At 37.5% G+C, this 20,982-nt stretch overlaps 1 protein-coding gene across 13 annotated transcripts in view; it reads right to left on the bottom strand.

Moving 5' to 3' along the window:
• The window catches only part of EPB41 (erythrocyte membrane protein band 4.1), a 203,729-nt gene that overhangs the window by 64,610 nt on the left and 118,137 nt on the right, over nucleotides 1-20,982 (bottom strand). For all 13 annotated transcript variants that reach the window (XM_032647532.1, XM_032647585.1, XM_032647503.1 and 10 more), the window contains 3 exons: nucleotides 19,215-19,367; nucleotides 16,740-16,837; nucleotides 13,945-14,117 (listed from right to left, as the gene is read on the bottom strand). In XM_032647532.1, coding sequence (XP_032503423.1) covers nucleotides 13,945-14,117; nucleotides 16,740-16,837; nucleotides 19,215-19,367 — 424 coding nt within the window. The remainder of the gene's footprint in view (nucleotides 1-13,944; nucleotides 14,118-16,739; nucleotides 16,838-19,214; nucleotides 19,368-20,982) is intronic.

The raw sequence follows: 20,982 nt of genomic DNA, 5'->3' as shown, positions 1-20,982 counted from the left end.
ACAGGATATTGAATATAGTTCCCTATGCTGTACAGTAGGACTTTGTTGTTTATCCATCCTATATATACTAGACTGTATCTGTTAATCCCAAACTCCCAATCCTTCTGCCCCCCCATCCCCCTAGAGGATCTACCTTATCTTTCAATGAACACTCTGTAGCCTCTTGCAAGTCCCTGCTACTCATGAGTGCTCTAAGCCAGTCAGTGCAAGAATGGCAGATGGCAGACCAAATCTAACAACACAGGGGAATGTGACAAAATATTTTGCTCACAGTTGTGTTAAAGTATCATTATACATGTGTATTCACACCTCCTCTCAAAGAATTAATTCGCTTCTGCCTGGCATCAGAGAAACATAGCCCATGCTTTCACCATGTGTTATTTTGCCACTTGCATTTGGTTTTAATCCAGTACTAATACTGCAGAGCCAAATAATTTAAGTCTTCAGCATTTCTAGCCCTGGAAATCTGTACTATATGTGGGAAAGTAGGTATAGGTGTAGAAACCGGCAGTTAGAAACAGAGGCAGAAAGTTGCATCATTTGTAAAATGTGGAAGATATGAACTCTACAGGATGGTTGGTATACTCAGTGGATATAAAATCACTTTATAAATCCTACATATAATAACTTTTAATGTCATACCTAAGTCTTTGTATTTTTTTATGGGTTAATATTATTTCAAGAGTATGTTGGGCAGAAACTAATAATGCACACATTGAAATGCAGTTCAAGTGAAACATATCACCTAGGAGCTCTGGAGAGAGGCAAATTTCTTTCCTTTTCTCCATAAGAAGGCTATAAAAACTATGGATCACCCCAGAGAATCATGGTAGTTGACTGGTTCTTGTCTTTTTAAACAGCTCTATTGAGCCATAAAACTCACCCATTTAGACTGTATAATTCAATGCTTTTTAGTATATTCAGTGTTGGAGGTAATGGTTACTTTTTAAGATGTTTTGGTTTTTCAGTTTTATGAATTCATTTGTTAACTATTAAAAGATTTTGATACATAGATAGAGAACACTTAACTTTAAAAATTCAATTATTTCCCATTATTGAAGGTCTAGGCAAGGAAGAATGCTGGTTGTGATCATCTTGTGGACCAATTAACTCCAGTATTATGTTGCTCTCATCTGACAACAACAGAAACTTAGTTATTTATTAGAGCAGAGAAGTGTAAAACTCAAAACCATCACATTGTGTAAAAGGAGTCTTAAATTCTAGTTCTAGCTCTGTTACTTACTAGCACAATTTCTGCTAGTACGGTATAGGTACAATGGGTATGCAGTGGATCAGTGATCCCATTATCAGAGGGCCCACATGAATCATCCACGGATCTTGAAAAACAAACAAAAAACCCAGCTGATGCTCAGTTCCACCACAGACAGATGTGGTATCTAAGAGTGAGGCCTAGGTATTTGTTTTGTTTTAAAGCTCCAAAGATGATATGGGTGTATTCCCCTGGCAAGAATCACTGCAACCACTACTCACTGGACGGATGAACAGCTTGGTTGTGTGATCCTAGGAAGTTATATAACTTTTCTTGTGCCCTAGTTTCCTCATGAGTAAAACAAGAATTCCTAAATGTTTCTTGTCTGCTAGGTTGTTGGTACCAAAGAGGAATATATGGAAATGGTTTGAAAAGCAAAAAGTGCAACAAAAATATAAACTGAAAAATCCTTGCCATCATTATTAGCTTATCCTTGTGACTTCCCCCTCTTATCGTATGAACTAGGATCGGAACCAGTTTTAGTTCTTCAGCTGGTGAAGCAGATGCTTTGAGCACCAGACAGAAAAGAGAAAGGGAATGTTCATTAAAATGAGGCCCCTTATATAGCATTTCTTATTAAAGTTTCCCTAATACACCATCTCTAGCTTAGAGGACTATATTCATTAAAAAAAATAAATAAAAGAGGGAGAACTAATAGGGGAAAGTCTCTCTTTTAAGAAGAATGGAAAAGGATCTAGGAAAAGGAGGGAAAAACAGCTTCCATAGAAATGTTCCCAGTTCTTATACTGAGAAGAGAGCACACAGAGAAAAAAAAAAAAGACACTTAAAAACAGAACTACAAAAGATTTGTCCTACTCAGTTTATATGCAACTCAGATGATTAAAAGATAACATATGTAAAATGTTTAGAACAGTGTCTGGAACATACTAAGTGCTCAATGAATACTGACTACTGACATCTTTCATTCTCCTTCTTCTACAAAAAAAGAAGTCATCATGGTGAAGAATAAAAAAACGCAGCACTGGGAGAACAGTTCTAGATTCTACTTCTAGCTCTGTCACTGACTAACTGTGTGACCTTAGGCAAATCACTTGAATTCTAAGGTCAGGTTGTTAAGAAATAAGAAACATCAATGGGGGGCTTCCCTGGTGGTGCAGTGGTTGAGAGTCTGCCTGCCAATGCAGGGGACACGGGTTCATGCCCCAGTCTGGGAAGATCCCACATGCCGTGGAGCGGTGGGGCCCGGGAACCATGGCCGCTGAGCCTGTGCGTCCAGAGCCTGTGCTCCACAACGGGAGAGGCCACAACAGTGAGAGGCCCATGTACCACAAAAAAAAAAAAAAAGAAAGAAAGAAACATCAATGGGTATCCTTTCAAGAAATTAGAAAAAGAACAGTTCAATAAAAGTAAAAGGAAAATAATAAAGATACTAGCTGGCATAAATTAAATTAAAAATATATAAGAAGAGGGCTCCCCTGGTGGCGCAGTGGTTGAGAGTCCGCCTGCTGATGCAGGGGACATGGGTTCGTGCCCCAGTCAGGGAGGATCCCATGTGCCGCAGAGTGGCTGGGCCCGTGAGCCATGGTCGCTGAGCCTGCGCGTCCAGAGCCTGTGCTCTGCAATGGGAGAGGCCGCGACAGTGAGAGGTCCGTGTACCGCAAAAAAAAAAAAAAAAAAAAAAAAAAAAAAAAATATATATATATATATATATATATATATATATATATATATATATACGAAGAAAACAAAACTAAAAGTTGGTTCTTTGGAAAGAGTAATAAAATTAATAGATCTGTAGCAAGACTCTTAAAAAGAAAAGGGGGGGCGGTGGGTTCACAAATTACCAATATCAGGAACATAAAAGTACTAGAGATCTTATGGATATTAAAAAGATACACAACTTTATGGCAATAAATTTGAAACTTTAGATGGAATGGACATTTCCTAGACAAACGCAATTACCAAGAACTAGAACATCTTAATAGTCCTTTCTAATAAAGGCGTTGACTCTGTAAGTAAAGAACCCTCTCACAAAGGGATCTTTAGAATCAGCTGGCTTTATAGGGGAATTCTTCCAAACATTAAGGAAGAAATAATACCAATCTTACATAAAACTCTTCCAGAGAACAGAAAAAGAGGGAATCCTTCTCAAATTTATTTAATGAGGCCAGCATGAACTTGATATTAAAACCTGACAACATTACAAGAAAGGAAAATTACAGGCCTTTCTCTCTCATGAAAATCATTGCAAAAAGCCTAAAATGACATAAGAAAAGTATATTATGATCAAAGTGAGTCTACTTCATGAATGCCAAGAAGGCTTAACAACAGAAAGTTAATCAATGTAATCCACCACGTAACATAAGAAAAGAGAAAAATAGGACTTCCCTGGTGGCACAGTGGTTAAGAATCCGCCTGCCAATGCAGAGGCCACAGGTTCGAGCCGTGGTCCGGGAAGATCCCACATGCCACAGAGCAACTAAGCCCACGCGCCACAACTACTGAGCCTGCACTCTAGAGCCTGCGAACCACAACTACTGAGCCCACGTGTCAAAACTACTGAAGCCCGCATGCCTAGAGCCCATGCTCTGCAACAAGAGAAGCAACCACAATGAGAAGCCCACGCACCACAACGAAGAGTAGCTCCCGCTTGCAGCAACTAGAGAAAGCCTGCGCGAAGCAACGAAGACCCAACACAGCCAAAAATAAATAGTTAAATTTTTTTTCAAAAAAGGAAAAAATCATATTATATCCACCAATGAAGTGAAAAGCATTTGGTAAAAGTCACCATTCGTTCATGACAAAAACTCTTAGATATTTCCTTATCTGATAAGAGGTAGCTACATAAAACCCAAAGCAAACATCACATTTAGTGATGAAATACTGATGCTTTCTCCCTAAGACTGGGAGTGAGACAAGAATATATAAAGAACCCCTACACATTAATAAGACAGACAACTCAATAAAAATATGAGCAAAAGATCCGAATAGGCACTTCAGAAATAATTATATGCAAATAGCCTATAAACTATGGAAAGGTACTCAGCTTCATTAGTCATCAGGATTTGAGTGAAGTTTTTTTTTTTAAGTACTTTTATTCCGAGCAGAGAAATTAAACAGAGGAACAAGAGTTGTAACAGGAAATTCTAATGCACTTAAAATATCACATAGAAAGTGTGGAACATAAAAATTGTGCTCACATTCAACTAAATAAGAAAAATAATCATCTTATTTTCAAAATTTATTTGTTAAGCACTCACAATGCAGCAAGTACTGTGGTAATTATCAAGACCAGCACCACTTAAGATCATGCATCTTTAAAAAGTTTTCAAGCTGTAGAGATATAAAGAAGGCATCATGGAATAAATCAAGGGAAAAGGGATTGATCTGGATATCAGAAAACGTGAATTCTGTCTTAAATTTGCAGTACCGAACTAGGTTAACATTGGACAAATTACTTTTTTAAGCTTCACACTCTACTTTTAAAAAATAAGATGGCTGGAATAAATTATTTCAAAATTCTTTTTCTGAGAGGGCAGCAGCAGAAGCAAGAAGAACTACAATCCTGCAGGCTGTGGAACAAAAACCACATTCACAGAAAGCTAGACAAGATGAAAAGGCAGAGGGCTATGTACCAGATGAAGGAACAAGATAAAACCCCAGAGAAACAACTAAATGAAGTGGAGATAGGCAACCTTCCAGAAAAAGAATTCAGAAGAATGATAGTGAACATGATCCAGGACCTTGGAAAAAGAATGGAGGCAAAGATCGAGAAGATGCAAGAAATGTTTAACAAAGACCTAGAAGAATTAAAGAACAAACAAACAGAGATGAACAATACAATAACTGAAAAGGACACTACACTAGAAGGAATCAATAGCAGAATAACTGAGGCAGAAGAACATATAAATGACCTGGAAGAAAGAATGGTGGAATTCACTGCTGCGGAACAGAATAAACAAAAAAGAATGAAAAGAAATGAAGACAGCCTAAGAGACCTCTGGGACAACATTAAATGCAACAATATTCGCATTATAGGGGTCCCAGAAGGAGAAGAGAGCTAAAGTACAAGAAAATATTTCAAGAGATTATAGTTGAAAACGTCCCTAACTTGGGAAAGGAAATAGCCACCCAAGTCCAGGAAGTGCAGGGAGTCCCATACAGGATAAACCCAAGGAGAAACACGCCGAGACACACAGTAATCAAATTGGCAAATATTAAAGACAAAGAAAAATTATTAAAACCGGCAGGGGAAAAAACGACAAATAGCATACACAGGAACTCCCATACGGTTAACAGCTGATTTCTCAACAGAAACTCTACAAGCCAGAAGGGAGTGGCATGATATACTTAAAGTGATGAAAGGGAAGAACCTACAACCAAGATTACTCTACCTGGCAAGGATCTCATTCAGATTCGATGGAGAAATCAAAAGTTTTACAGACAAGCAAAAGCTAAGAGAATTCAGCACCACCAAACCAGCTCTACAACAAATGCTAAAGGAACTTCTCTAAGTGGGAAACACAAGAGAAGAAAAGGACCTACAAAAACAAACCCAAAACAATTAAGAAAATGGTCATAGGAACATACATATCGATAATTACCTTAAACGTGAATGGATTAAATGCTCCAACCAAAAGACACAGGCTTGCTGAATGGATACAGAAACAAGACCCATATATATGCTGTCTACAAGAGACACACTTCAGACCTAGGGACACATTCAGACTGAAAGTGAGGGGATGGATGAAGATATTCCATGCAAATGGAAATCAAAAGAAAGCTGGAGTAGCAATACTCATATCACATAAAATAGACTTTAAAATAAAGAATGTTACAAGAGACAAGGAAGGACACTACATAATGATCAGGGGATCAATCCAAGAAGAAGATAAAACAATTATAAATATATATGCACCCAACATAGGAGCACCTCAACACAAAAGGCAACTGCTAACAGCTATAAAAGAGGAAATCGACAGTAACACAATAATAGTGGGGGACTTAAACACCTCACTTACACCAATAGACAGATCATCCAAAATGAAAATAAATAGGGAAACAGAAGCTTTAAATGATACAATAGACCAGAAAGATTTAATTGATATTTACAGGACATTCCATCCAAAAACAGATTACACTTTCTTCTCAGGTATGCACGGAACATTCTCCAGGATAGACCACATCTTGGGTCACAAATCAAGCCTCAGTAAATTTAAGAAAATTGAAATCATATCAAGCATCTTTTCTGACCACAATGCTGTGAGATCAGAAATCAATTACTGGGAAAAAAAAACGTAAAAAACACAAACACATTGAGGCTAAACAATACTTTGCTAAATAACCAAGAGATCACTGAAGAAATCAAAGAGGAAATCAAAAAATTCCTAGAGACAAATGACAATGAAAACACGACGATCCAAAACCTATGGGATGCAGCAAAAGCAGTTCTAAGAAAGAAGTTTATAGCTATACAAGCCTACCTCAAGAAACAAGAAAAATCTCAAATAAATAATCTAACCTTACACCTGAAGGAACTAGAGAAAGAAGGACAAGCAAAACCCAAAGATAGCAGAAGGAAAGCAATCATAAAGAACAGAGCAGAAACAAATGAAATAGAAACAAAGAAAACAATAGCAAAGATCAATAAAACTAAAAGCTGCTTCTTTGAGAAGACAAACAAAATTGATAAACCATTAGCCAGACTCATCAAGAAAAAGAGGGAGAGGACTCAAATCAATAAAATCAGAAGTGAAAAAGGAGAAGTTACAACAGACACTGCAGAAATACAAAGCATCCTAATAGACTACTACAAGTAACTCTATGCCAATAAAATGGACAACCTGGAAGAAATGGACAAATTCTTAGAAAGGCATAACCTTCCCAGACTGAACCAGGAAGAAATAGAAAATATGAACAGACCAATCACAAGTAATGAAATTGAAACTGTGATTAAAAGTCTTCCAACAAACAGAAGTCCAGGACCAGATGGCTTCACAGGTGAATTCTATCAAACATTTAGAGAAGAGCTAACACCCATCCTTCTCAGACTCTTCCAAAAAATTGTGGAGGAACACTCCCAAACTCATTCTATGAGGCCACCATCAGCCTAATACCAAAACCAAAGATACTACAAAAAAAGAAAATTACAGACCAATATCACTGATGAATATAAATGCAAAAATCCTCAACAAAATACTAGCAAACAGAATCCAACAACACATTAAAAGGATCATACACCATGATTAAGTGGGTTTATCTCAGGGATGCAAGGATTCTATATGCAAATCAATCAATGTGATACAGCATAGTAACAAATTGAAAAATAAAAACCATATGGTCATCTCAGTAGATGCAGAAAAAGCTTTGGACAAAATTCCACACCCATTTATGATAAAAAAAACTCTCCAGAAAGTGGGCATAAAGGGAACCTACCTCAACATAATAAAGGCCATATACGACAAACCCAAAGCAAATATCATTCTCAATGGTGAAAAACTGGAAGCATTTCCTTTAAGATCAGGAACAAGACAAGCATGTCCACTCTCGCCACTATTATTCAACATAGTTTTGGAGGTCCTAGCCACGGCAATCAGAGAAGAAAGAGAAATAAAAGGAATACAAATTGGAAGAGAAGAAGTCAAACTGTCACTTCTTGCAGATGACATGATACTATACATAGAGAATCCTAAAGATGCCACCAGAAAACTACTAGAGCTAATCAATGAATTTGGTAAAGTTGCAGGATACAAAATTAATGCACAGAAATCTCTTGCATTCCTATACACTAATGTTGAAAAATCTGAAAGAGAAATTAAGGAAATACTCCCATTTACCATTGCAACAAAATGAATAAAATACCTAGGAATAAACCTACCTAGGGAGACAAAAGACCTGTATGCAGAAAACTATAAGACACTGATGAAACAAATTAAAGATGATATCAACAGATGGAGAGATATACCACGTTCTTGGATTGGAAGAATCAATATTGTTACAATGACTATACTACCCAAAGCACTCTACAGATTCAATGCAATCCCTATCAAATTACCAATGGCATTTTTTATGGAACTAGAACAAAAAATCTTAAAATTTGTATGGAGACACAAAAGACCTCGAATAGCCCAAGCAGTCTTGGGAAAAAACGGAGCTGCAGGAATCAGACTCCCTGACTTCAGACTATACTATAAAGCTACAGTAATCAAGACAATACGGTACTGGCATAAAAGCAGAAACATAGATCAATGGAATAGGATAGAAAGCCCAGAGATAAACCCATGCACCTATGGTCAACTAATCTATGACAAAGGAGGCAAGGATATACAGTGGAGAAAAGACAGGCTCTTCAATAAGTGGTGCTGGGAAAACTGGACAGCTACATGTAAAAGAATGAAATTAGAACACTCCCTAACACCATACACAAAGAGAAACTCAAAATGGATTAATTAGAGACCTAAATGTAAGACCGGGCACTATAAAACTCTTAGAGGAAAACATAGGAAGAACACTCTTTGACATAAATCACAGCAAGGTCGTTTTTGATCCACCTCCTAGAGTAATGGAAATAAAAATAGAAATAAACAAATGGGACATAATGAAACTTAAAAGTTTTTGCACAGCAAAGGATACCATAAACAAGACAAAAAGACAACCCTCAGAATGGGAGAAAATATTTGCAAACGAATCAACGGACAAAGGATTAATCTCCAAAATATATAAACAGCTCATGCAGCTCAATATTAAAAAAACAAACAACCCAATCCAAAAATGGGCAGAAGACCTAAGTAGACATTTCTCCAAAGAAGACATACAGATGGCCAAGAAGCACATGAAAAGCTGCTCAACATCTCTAATTATTAGAGAAATACAAATCAAAACTACAATGAGGTATCACCTCACACCAGTTAGAATGGGCATCATCAGAAAATCTACAAACAACAAATGCTGGAGAGGGTGTGGAGAAAAGGCAACCCTCTTGCACAGTTGGTGGGAATGTAAATTGATACAGCTACTACGGAGAACGGTATGGAGGTTCCTTAACGAACTAAAAATAGAATTACCATATGATCCAGAAATCCCACTACTGGGCATATACCCAGAGAAAACCATAATTGAAAAAGACACATGCACCCCAATGTTCATTGCAGCACTATTTACAATCACCAGCTCATGGAAGCAACCTAAATTCCCATTGACAGACGAATGGATAAAGAAGATGTGGTAGGGGCTTCCCCGGCGGTGCAGTGGTTGAGAGTCCACCTGCCGATGCAAGGGACATGGGTTTGTGCTCCAGTCTGGGAGGATCCCACATGCCGCGGAGCGGCTGGGCCTGTGAGCCATGGCCGCTGGGCCTGCACGTCCTGAGCCTGTGCTCTGCAACGGGAGAGGCCACAACAGTGAGAGGCCCGCGTACCACCAAAAAAAAGAAGATGTGGTACATATATACAATGGAATATTACTCAGCCACAATAAGGAATGAAATTGGGTCATTTGTAGAGACATGGATGGATCTGGAGACTGTCATACAGAGTGAAGTAAGTCAGAAGGAGAAAAACAAATATCGTATATTAATGCATATATGTAGAACCTAGAAAAATGGTACAGATGAACCGGTTTGCAGGGCAGAAATAGAGACACAGATGTAGAGAACAAATGTATGGACACCAAGGGGGGAAAGCTGCGGGGGGGTGGGGGTCGTGGTGGGATGAATTCGGCAATTGGGATTGACATGTGTACACCGATGTGTATAAAACTGATGACTAATAAGGACCTACTGTATAAAAAAATAAATTAAATTTTTAAAAAAATGTGACACAGACACTAAGTAAGCAAATACTGTTGGGAAAATGGCGCCAATAGACTAGCTCCACGAAGGGTTGCCACAAACCTTAAAAAAAGAAAAAAATAAAAACTGTTTCTAAGCTCCCTAAACTCTGTGATACTAACGGTAAAGCCACCAAAGCTCTGACTGTCTTCCTTTAGAATTGTTTTACATGCTTTAGTTTTGGAAACTCAAACATTGCTACAACATTTGAAGACAAATTTTTGGAGATTTCCCGCCAGGAACACAGTGTATAATTTAATATAACTGGCCAATATTAGTCAATTAGACAGAGACATCAAGGTTTTTAAAAATCTTGAATTGAGGGCTTCCCTGGTGGCGCAGTGGTTGAGAGTCTGCCTGCCGATGCAGGGGACACGGGTTCGTGCCCCGGTCCGGGAAGATCCCACATGCCGCGGAGCGGCTGGGCCCGTGAGCCATTGCCGCTGAGCCTGCGCGCCCGGAGCCTGTGCTCCGCAGCAGGAGAGGCCACAACAGTGAGAGGCCCGCGTACCGCAAAAAAAAAAAAAAAATCTTGAATTGAACTGTGAGGTTTCTACAGCTAGAAAAATAGAGACAGTCAACATGTTATTTCTACAAGTAACAGAAGCATCTTTATAAGTAAAGCTTTCCTCAGCCATAAAAAGAAATGAAATTGAGTTATTTGTAGTGAGGTGGATGGACCTAGAGTCTGTCATACGGAGTGAAGTAAGTCAGAAAGAGAAAAACAAATTCCGTATGCTAACACATATATACGGTATCTAAAAAAAAAAAAAAGTTCTGAAGAACATAGGGGTAGGACAGGAATAAAGACAGAGACCTAAAGAATGGACTTGAGGACACGGGGAGGGGGAAGGGTAAGCTGGGAGGAAGTGAGAGAGTAGCATGGACATATATACACTACCAAATGTAAAATAGGTAGCTAGTGGGAAGCAGCCACATAGCACAGGTAGATCAGCTCTGTGCTGTGTGACCACCTAGAGGTGTGCATTAGGGAGGGTGGGAGGGAGACGCAAGAGGGAGGAGATATGGGGATATATGTATATGTATAGCTGATTCACTTTGTTATACAGCAGAAACTAACATACCATTGTGAAGCAGTTATACTCCAATAAAGATGTTAGAAAATAAATAAATAATTTCTAATTTGTTCAAAGTACCAAAGCTCACTAGCCCTTGAATTGCTGGTTCTTTTTGCTATTAGAAAGAAAAGATACATCAGGCATAGTATCTATATAACAATGAAATTTCATTTAGTGGAAGAAGCCATATGGTATCAGACAGACGTGAGTTTTTGTTCAAGCTTTGGAACTTACTAGCTGTGAGATCTTGAACAGATTACTTAAACTTTCCAGCCTTAGTTTTCTCACTGAAAAATGGGGGTAAAATAATAACTCCCCAAAACAAAGATAAACTGGAGGTAGGGTGATTTACTGGACAAGAAAGCGATGCCTGAGGTTGTTATATGAATATGGCAGATATGAGGACTGAGTGATCATACCTCAAACTTAACATGTCCAAAAGAGAAGTCTTGATTTCCTACATCCCCAAACTCTGCTCCTCTCAGACTTTCCCATTGTAGTAAATGATCAAGCCTAGGAATAAACCTTGATTTTCCTTTCCTTACCATCTCCAACACTTAATTTACCAGTAATTCTGTCAGCGCTACTTCTGAATTGTATCCCTGACCAGTTTTCACTGTCTTTAACGCCAATACTCAAGTCCAAGCTGTTGTCATCTCTCACCCAGATCCTGCAACAGACTTCACCAAGATTCTGCTTTACTACCCCTGTAGTGGAGTAGATCTTTGTACTAGCCATGTGTGACTATTTAGGTTTAGTTAAAATTGAGTTCCTCAGTTTCACAGTCACATTTCAAGTTCATATTGCCACATGTGGCTACTGGCTACCAAACTGGACATCACAAAATAGAAGATTTTCATCAGCATTGCAAGTTTTATGGGACAGCACTGATCTAGACACATGCCAAGCTCATATCTACCTACAGGTCTTTGTACTTGCTACTCCCTTTTCAAGAATGTTTATCCCCCCAGACTTGGGGATGGCTGGCTCCTTCTCATAATTCAGGTTTCAGTTCAAATGAAGCTCCTCAGAGGAACCTTCTAAATTTAGAGTGGACCACTCAATTTGAAACAGCTCCCCAATCTCGCCATCCACAGACACTCTCCATCCCATTACTGTTTTATTTTCTTTATAGCACTTACCACTATCTGAACTTGTTTCATTTTGTTTCTGTTTCTACCCATAGAATGTAAGCCCCATGAGGGCAGAACCATGTCTGTATGTTCACAGCTGTATCCCCAATAACTAGAACAATACCTGACACACATCAGTTTAAAATAGTTGAACAAATCAGTAAGTAAGTATGCATCTGGTAGAACATGGATTTTGGAGTTAAACCAACCTATACTCCAATCCACCAGCTATCATATCTTAAGAAAAGTTATTTAATCTCTGAGCTTAATTCCTAGTGTTGTGATGAAGAGTAAATAAACAAAGCCTACAATCTGCCTTGTAGAGAAACATCAGAAAGAAAGAAGCATGACTCATGGTACGGAAGCACAAAAGTTCTCCTGCTTAGGTGATTTCTTTTCCAAGTGTGGCTGACCCATTCCTGATCCCTTTAAAGTGAGCTAGGTATTTCTGATATATGCTCCCATAATGCAACAAACCAGAATACGGCAGCATAGTTCTGGATGATACAAAACAAAATAATAATGCTGCGGCCAGAATATTAACAATATTTTAACGACAGCTAATATTTTGGGGTCACATTAAGTGCCAGCCATTGTGCCAAGCATATCATCTCATTTATTTTCTCATGAAAATTCTTTGAGATAATATTATATTATCATCATACCCATTTTACGAATGAGAAAACTGAGACACTGAGTAAGTAACTCACCCAAGAAGATAGATCATAAATGCAGTGGTTGAGATTGGAACCAGGTCCGACTCCAGAACCGAAGCCTGTAACTACTGTAACATGCACCTTGCTTTTACAATAGATAGTATAGAGCTGCAATCAGCAATACTCTATTTTGGTTACTGCCTTCTGAACTTTTATTTAGTTGCCACCTCTTTCTAGCTGCATAAAGAACTGAATATGGCTTGGGAATCCCCTGGTGATGCAGTGGTTAGGACTCGGTGCTTTCACTGCTGGCGCCCAGGTTCAATCCCCGGTAGGGGAACTAAGATCCTGCAAGCCACGTGGCAGGGCCAAAAAAAAAAAAAAAGAACTGATTGTGGCTTTTTACTTCATTTCAGTAATGCTAATGCTCTCAAATCCTTGAGACTAAACTTAGAAAAACTGAAACAGATCTTCTGTCAGTATATACAATTATGAAACTTGTTTACTTCCTCCCTCTTTTATTTAAACAAAATTTGGACACTCCAGTAAGAGGATTGTTTTTTTGGTCTATAATTGACACATGACAAATGATCTAAACTTTTTCAGTGATTGCGCTAGTGAGGCAGACCCCTTCCCTCTTTTCTACTTGAAAAACAACTATTTAAAAATGTTCAAGAGGGGTTTAGTTCAGTATACTACATTAGGCGTCACCCTGTGGTAGAGATTCTGAATTCTAATTCCAATTCTAGTGGTGTTCAATCCACCACTTCCCAGCAGTGGGACCTTGATCTAGTTACTACTCTCTCTGAACCTCTGTTCTCCTTTTCTTAAGATGATTCCACTAAATTCGACAATTAGTGAGATCCATTTCGTTTTATCACTGAGACTCTTTAATTTGATTCTCTTATAGATAACTGTACTTAGTTTGAATGTACCCGATCACATCTGATAACCATTCTTCCTTTATCTCTCTCTAAAGAGTTAGGATAACAAGAAATCATTAATATTCAATACAAACCTCCATCAAGGCTTCGGGATGCCCGTTTGCTTGCTGTACGCTCAAAGTGTGGGGCAGGCCTGTCAATCAGAGCACTAGCTTGCCTGGTCTGAGCCTGAGTTCGGCCACTGTATCGAAATTTGGATCCCAGGGCAAGAAATTTGCTTTTAGGAATGGTGTCTGTAGATGTCAGTCTGGGGGGAAAAACATGATAATCATATATTATATACATCATCTCACTCTAATGAGGTTGTGAGATTAAAGACAAAATCAAGTGTTAAAGTTTCACAATTCTCACAGCTTCCTTATAGTTACTAAGACAAATTTCCAATCAAGCAATCATTATTTTAATTCTGTCATTTCTCAAAACAATATGTATAATTTATTTGTAGCTTATATTAATGATATAATCTTATATCTCTATAGGTAGGGTCTTATGGTTTTCAAAATGCTTTTATAGCACTGTACTATTTTCACTGTACCCCTGTAATATTTTCATCATTTTATAGATAAAAGAAACTGAACCTCAAAGAAGGTTACTTGCTTAAGGTCATAGCTGTTAAGAAGTTGGGCAGTCATAGAATTCAAGCCCAGAGCTCTTTTTCCCCTCTCCTAGAATAATAATTTTGTCAATGCACTCCAAACTCAATGCCTGGTATTCAATGCCTATTAAATCCTATTTAATAGGATATTTGGTGTATTTTCAACTCAGTTAGGAACCCCGTCTTCTTTCTAAGCAGTACCCTGTGCTCTCTTTTGTCATGGCATTTACTACACTGAATTGAAACAATCTGTTTATGTGCTGGTCTCCACTATGAGACTGTGAGCTCTCTTTGGGTAAAGAATAAAGACTATGACTTATTCATTTTGTGTTTTCACTTCGGGCATAGTGCCTGGCATGAATCTGGCATTCAATAAATATTTGCTGAATAAATGCATAAATTGTTACATCAAATACTACCAAAAAGAGAGTATTTTTTTCTCTTTGGGGTAGTTTAATTCAGCAAATGCTTTCTTTTATGTAATGAAGAATTACATGTTAATATATCCTCTTATTTTGATGCAATGGATTTAAATATGCTATCCTACAAGTAAATGCATTGGCTGCAGCTGAAACCTATACCATAGATACTAAACATTCAAAATAACTCTTTTTTGGGGGGGAGGGGAAAATTAGGAGTTTGAGATTAACATATACACACTGCTGTATATAAAACAGATAACCAGGGCTTCCCTGGTGGCACAGTGGTTGAGAGTCCGCCTGCCGATGCAGGGGACATGGGTTCATGCCCCAGTCCGGGAACATCCCACATGCCACGGAGCAGCTAGGCCCGTGAGCCATGGCCGTTGAGCCTGTGCGTCCAGAGCCTGTGCTCCACAACAGGAGAGGCCACAACAATGAGAGGCCCACATACCGAAAAAAAAAAAAAAAAAAAACAGATAACCAACAAGGACCTATTATATAGTACAGGGAACTATACTCAATATTTTGTAATCACTTATAAGGGAAAAGAATCTGATAATATATATATATGTATAACTGAATCACTTTGGTGTACACCTGAAACAAACACAACATTGTAAATCAACTATACTTCAATTAAAAGAAAAGGGGAAAAAACCTCTTTTTACTCTTCCTCACCCTCTTTTAAAACTCTATTTTCTTGGTTTTAAAGAAAATGATGAAAACATAAAGAAATATCTTAATGCCAATAATTAAGATTCTTTAATCGAATATAAGGTGTAGCCTCATGTTTTATTTGAAATGAGAATTGAAATGTTATTTTCCCTGACTTGTCTTTCTGTCCAGTGTTCTTTAGTGCTAAGTATGATATGAAATTACAAATAGAAGAAAAAGTTATCGTGGTTCTCTCTCTTGAGAGCCATTCATAAAGAGTCAAGTTTATTTATGAACGACATGGCATGAAGTCTGGGATTTGCTTTAAAATAATCTGAGAAGTAGTAGGAAGGAGTGAGTGGGGATATAGATGAAGCAAGATTGACCTTGGGGTGATAATTGTTGAAGATGGAGTTTGGGACCAGAGGAGTTCATTATACCATTCTCTTCATTGTGCTATACATGCAATTTTCTATAATAAAGATATTTTCTTAAAAAGGCAAACTGACAACTAGCTGGCTCTCCTTTCAACAGAAGTAATTATTTGTCTGCTAGATTTTATGTTCCACCAGGACAGGGGCTAGAACTATCTAGTGATATATTCCCAATGCCTAGTACAGTGCCTATACAAAGGGTAAGCACACAGAAAATGCTTGGTAAATGAACACAAGGGGGTAATTATATGTTCTCTTGAAAAGCAAAGGAGATGAAACTTTCTTCTGTCTTCTGTTTATCTGGTACAACTGTGCTTTGAAGATGGTTCTCTGTGCTCCCTTTCTGGGGTTGATTAGAACCAAGATAACGATCAGCTTCACATCTTTAAGTATAAGAGTTCCACAGAGTAGTTAAGCACTCCTTAGAGAAATTCCATGTGGAGCTAAGTCAGGGTACCTCTTCCTGACAGGACTGGTTTTAGCTCCAGTTAGGGCAATCACAGAGCCTCTAGTAAATACAGGTTCCTATTCCTCATTGCCCTCATCCTTCTACCATACACAGAAAGGTGCTCTGGGAATGTTAAGACAGTGTTTTTCAACCCAAAGAAGGAGAACTAGACTCATTTTATCTTGCTTAAGATGATCTCACCTGAGCTAAATAAAAGACGGCCAGCCATGCAAAGAAGGAAATTTCAATAGCAGGTTTAAAATAGAAGCATGCATAAATAATTTATCCTTGAAAAATACTTAAGTGAGAACAATACCTGAAAAACGTGTGATGCTCTACACAGACCTTCCATAATTTCTTAGCTGCTCGGTAACTGGGAAGTTTGAATCCGATGGTACTTTCATACTGTTCTTGCTATAAATACACAAGCAAACATGGAACATAAAGTATTATTCAACTACAGTGATACAGGACCAGAGAAATATGGTGCTGCAGAAGAGATCATTGTGAATAAAAAGAAAGTTACTAGTCTAAGGACATAAAATATCATTTGAAATTTTTTCCTACTTACCAAAAGAAATTTACTCACTGAGAGTGGTTTTTTCCACAGCAAGGAAGCCAGGGAATGCATCTTATATCATTTACACATGTTATTTTGTTCAGAAACACACACACACACACACACATATACACTGTATATTATTCTGAGACACAATTAAGTCACATTTTGATTGTCCGGACACTGCTCTTCCTTAGTTACTGTCTGCATTTAGGATACTAGACTACTCAATAATCAGGGAATAGGATAGCAGATGATTCCTCCAATCAACTAATATTATTATGCAATCGTTTTTAGTAATAGGAACTAAAGATTGTGGCTCAAACCAGATTATTGAATTATTAAATGCCTTTTTTTTTCTTTGATTGATCATTAGTTTATCTAGATACTTCTTTGACTGAAGTAAACCACATCCTGCCAGGGCTACTGGAAACGCTGTCCTGCTAGTCTCTTGCCTCTTTTTTTCTGCCTTAAGCATACTTTATAAGATGGAAAGGACACTGACATTTACTTCTAGTGCCTATTATTGCCAATAACACTATGATCAGACAGTATCATCTGTATTTTTATACATGAAGAAACTGAGGTCAGAGAAGTCACCTGCTTAGTCTCACAGCTATTAAGTGTCAGAACCAGAATTTCATGGCTGCCACTACACCACGCTACTTCTGAATCATCTGTTGTAGTCACAATACTATACTACACTTTTCAAAATCCTACTGTTGTTCTTTATTGCTTTCTTAAGTAAGAATTTTGCATTTTTAATATATATTATATAGTTAACATTTAAAGAAACCAAAGACTTCCCATTATCATATATATATATATATATATTTTTTTTTTTTCTGCCTTCCCACATTAAATTGTAAGACTGTTGAGGAATGGACTTGAGGACACAGAGAAGGGTAAGGGTAAGCTGGGACGAGGTGAGAAAGTGGCACGGACTTATATATACTACCAAATGTAAAATAGCTAGTGGGAAGCAGCCGCATAGCACAGGGAGATAGGCTCGGTGCTTTGTGACCATGTAGAGGGGTGGGATAGGGAGGGTGGGAGGGAGGGAGACACAAGAGGGAGGAGATATGGGGATATATCTATATGTGTATAGCTGATTCACTTTGTTATAAAGCAGAAACTAACACACCATTGTAAAGCAATTATACTCCAATAAAGATGTTAAAAAAAAAAAAGATTGTTGAGGGATGGACTCTTCTATTGATATTTACTGTTCCTAGCCCCTAGAATAGTGTCTCACACAAAGAAAGCCATCAATAAATATTTATTGACTGAATGACTCTTGGATTTGAAATTCTTTGACTTTTGCTAGGCACAGGTAAATAACTATGGTATAAATAAATGCTTCAATGATAATCCTTATCCTAAATTTTAAGGCTGCACATTCAGTATTTCCATGTTCAAATAATGAGCCATTTTTCACCAGCAGATGGTGATATATACACAAAAAAGCCTCTTTACATTAGTACGATGCTTTCCTGTTCAGAGCTTTTACCTCTGTCATCTCATTTGATCTTCAAATCAACCTTGACAGAGCAGGTATTATCCCCCTTGAATGGTAAGGAACACTTTAGATTTATCCAGGGTCTTTTACTTAGTAGGTGGCAGAGTAGGCACTACAACTTTTTTTAAAATTTAATTCCTACTTGAACAATTTTCTGCTATACCATGATGGCTCTTTAATATAAAAGTTAAATTTGGCCAGCATTAATATATTCTGAAAACTGATCACCAACTAGTAACTGAGTTATCTGGTATAAAGTTGAACATCCAACTCTACTAAAAATCTAGAACTTGACCCTAGGACACATTCCCAGTAACTACTAGAACCTACATATACAAATAATTATATAAGGTAAGGGACTGGTGGTATAAAACATAAGTAATTTAACCCCACAATTTAAAAGTCTCATGCTACTTAATTTAAAAATATTTTCCATCAAGCTTTTACCTGGAGTAAACAAGGAACAAGTTTATTATCCAAATTTCACTTTTGGCCATAGTACATTTACCTACATGAAGAGAACTGTCCAGAAAACAAATAGGAAGGAAGAGAAGAAGCATCACGGGACTGATTAGGAAACAAAATATCAGCACCTAAATAGTTAGCTATAGAGAGACCACATAGATGACATAACAAGGAAAACAGGAATGAAGAGATGTTTTAGACATGGTCTGTGTTTGATTCAGGAGGAAAGGGAAACACGAATTCTGTACCTCTCCAGGCCGAATCTTAATGAAAAAGCTGCTACGTTTGTAAGAAATCTTCAGCACTTTGGGCCAAGGAAAGCGGTTAATTCTCAGCTTATCTTTGTAAACCAGAAGGCCACTAGAGCAGACACCTAGGATGATATCCACTCCCTCCAAGTCCTGAGGAAAAAAAGCGTTAGCGTTTCAGTCTTGAGCAAAGTGCTCAACATAGTCAACTATTATTAGACAATCTGAAGATATTAACAACCAAATACAGTTACAAAGAATACAATGAAAAATAAAGTTTAACCTAACTACCATAACCCATGGGACTATTTGTTCTATGCAAAAATGTTGTTACTATACTACACTTAAAAATCAATGTTATTACCTACCACAAATATCTTTAAAATGTCCAAATCAGACTCAGTAATTCTATTTCTATAATCTGTTCTAAGGAAATAATTCAAATCACAGAAAAAGCTTTACACATGATAATGTTCAGAATGTTACAAGAGTGAAAAACTGGATATAACCTAAGTATCCAAGCATTAGGGTTAAATTATTGTTCATCCATATAGTGAAATACAATGTGGCCATTAAAACAGTTAAATAGAATTTGGGAGATAAATGGGAAAATAATTATGTTGTAACATTAAGCAAAATAAAGCAGGATAAAATTACATACATAATTTGATTCCAACAATATAAAAAATATACATAGAAGAAAGATGAATACACCAAAATGTTAATAATGGCATTCTTTAGGTGGTACAATTATGAGCAATTTTTCATTTCAGTTTTCTATACATTCCAATTACAATAAACGTGTATTATCTTTTAAAAAGCATTCAAATATGAAAAAACTAACACATGTATGTAAGAAATTCAAACAATACAGAAATGTGTAAAATTTTAAAAAAATCTACCCTCCTCCTCCCACACTCTTTAACAGTAACCAGTACTGATTTGATAATTTCCAGGATTATCCTATTTTCTAGGCACATACAATTATGTATGGATAATATATATATATATAATTAATATATCACCTTTATAATGAGGAAAACAACTAGAAAAAAATTAAAATTCAGTCCTTGAGGGTGGAAACTGTATCTAAATCATTGCCATATCACTCCAAATACTGTTATTGACAACATGCTCAGTAAGTGTTTACACTGAGTTTGTTACCTGCCCACATTATTAATCATAACTTATTATGGCAAATATTAGTAAATTCTTTGCTTCAGATTTATAAAAATCTTGATTCATGTAGGTTGATAAATTAGGAAATTTCAAGGTATTTTAGTAACAACATACACTAAGCTTAAACCTTCAACCATTACTATCAATTATTTCATTCATTATTAGTGACTGAAGGAACATCTGCTTTTCTTTTGTCCAAGAAACATGGACATACACACATCTTACCCACTGAAGGAATCGACTGCTATGAGGAGTAATACAGCCACCATCACCACCCCTCAAAGCCACTGTGAAATGTCACTCAGCTTGCACCTCATCTACCTTCACAACACTCCTCTCATAAAACTGAGCCTCTGCAGCCTCCAAAAAGGCTTCCCTGGGACTTCCTGGTGGCGCAGTGGTTAAGAATCTGCCTGCCAATGCAGGGGACACGGGTTCGAGCCCTGGTCGGGGAAGATCCCACATGCCACGGAGCAACTAAGCCCGTGCGCCACAACTACTGAGCCTGAGCTCTAGAGCCCGCGAGCCACAACTACTGAGCCTGAGCTCTAGAGCCCGCGAGCCACAACTACTGAGCCTGGGTACCACA

Source organism: Phocoena sinus, chromosome 1, assembly GCF_008692025.1.
Source record: "Phocoena sinus isolate mPhoSin1 chromosome 1, mPhoSin1.pri, whole genome shotgun sequence".
Lineage (NCBI taxonomy): Eukaryota > Metazoa > Chordata > Mammalia > Artiodactyla > Phocoenidae > Phocoena > Phocoena sinus.
Note: the sequence above shows the minus strand (reverse complement) of the source record. Positions and strands in the feature narration are given on the sequence as shown.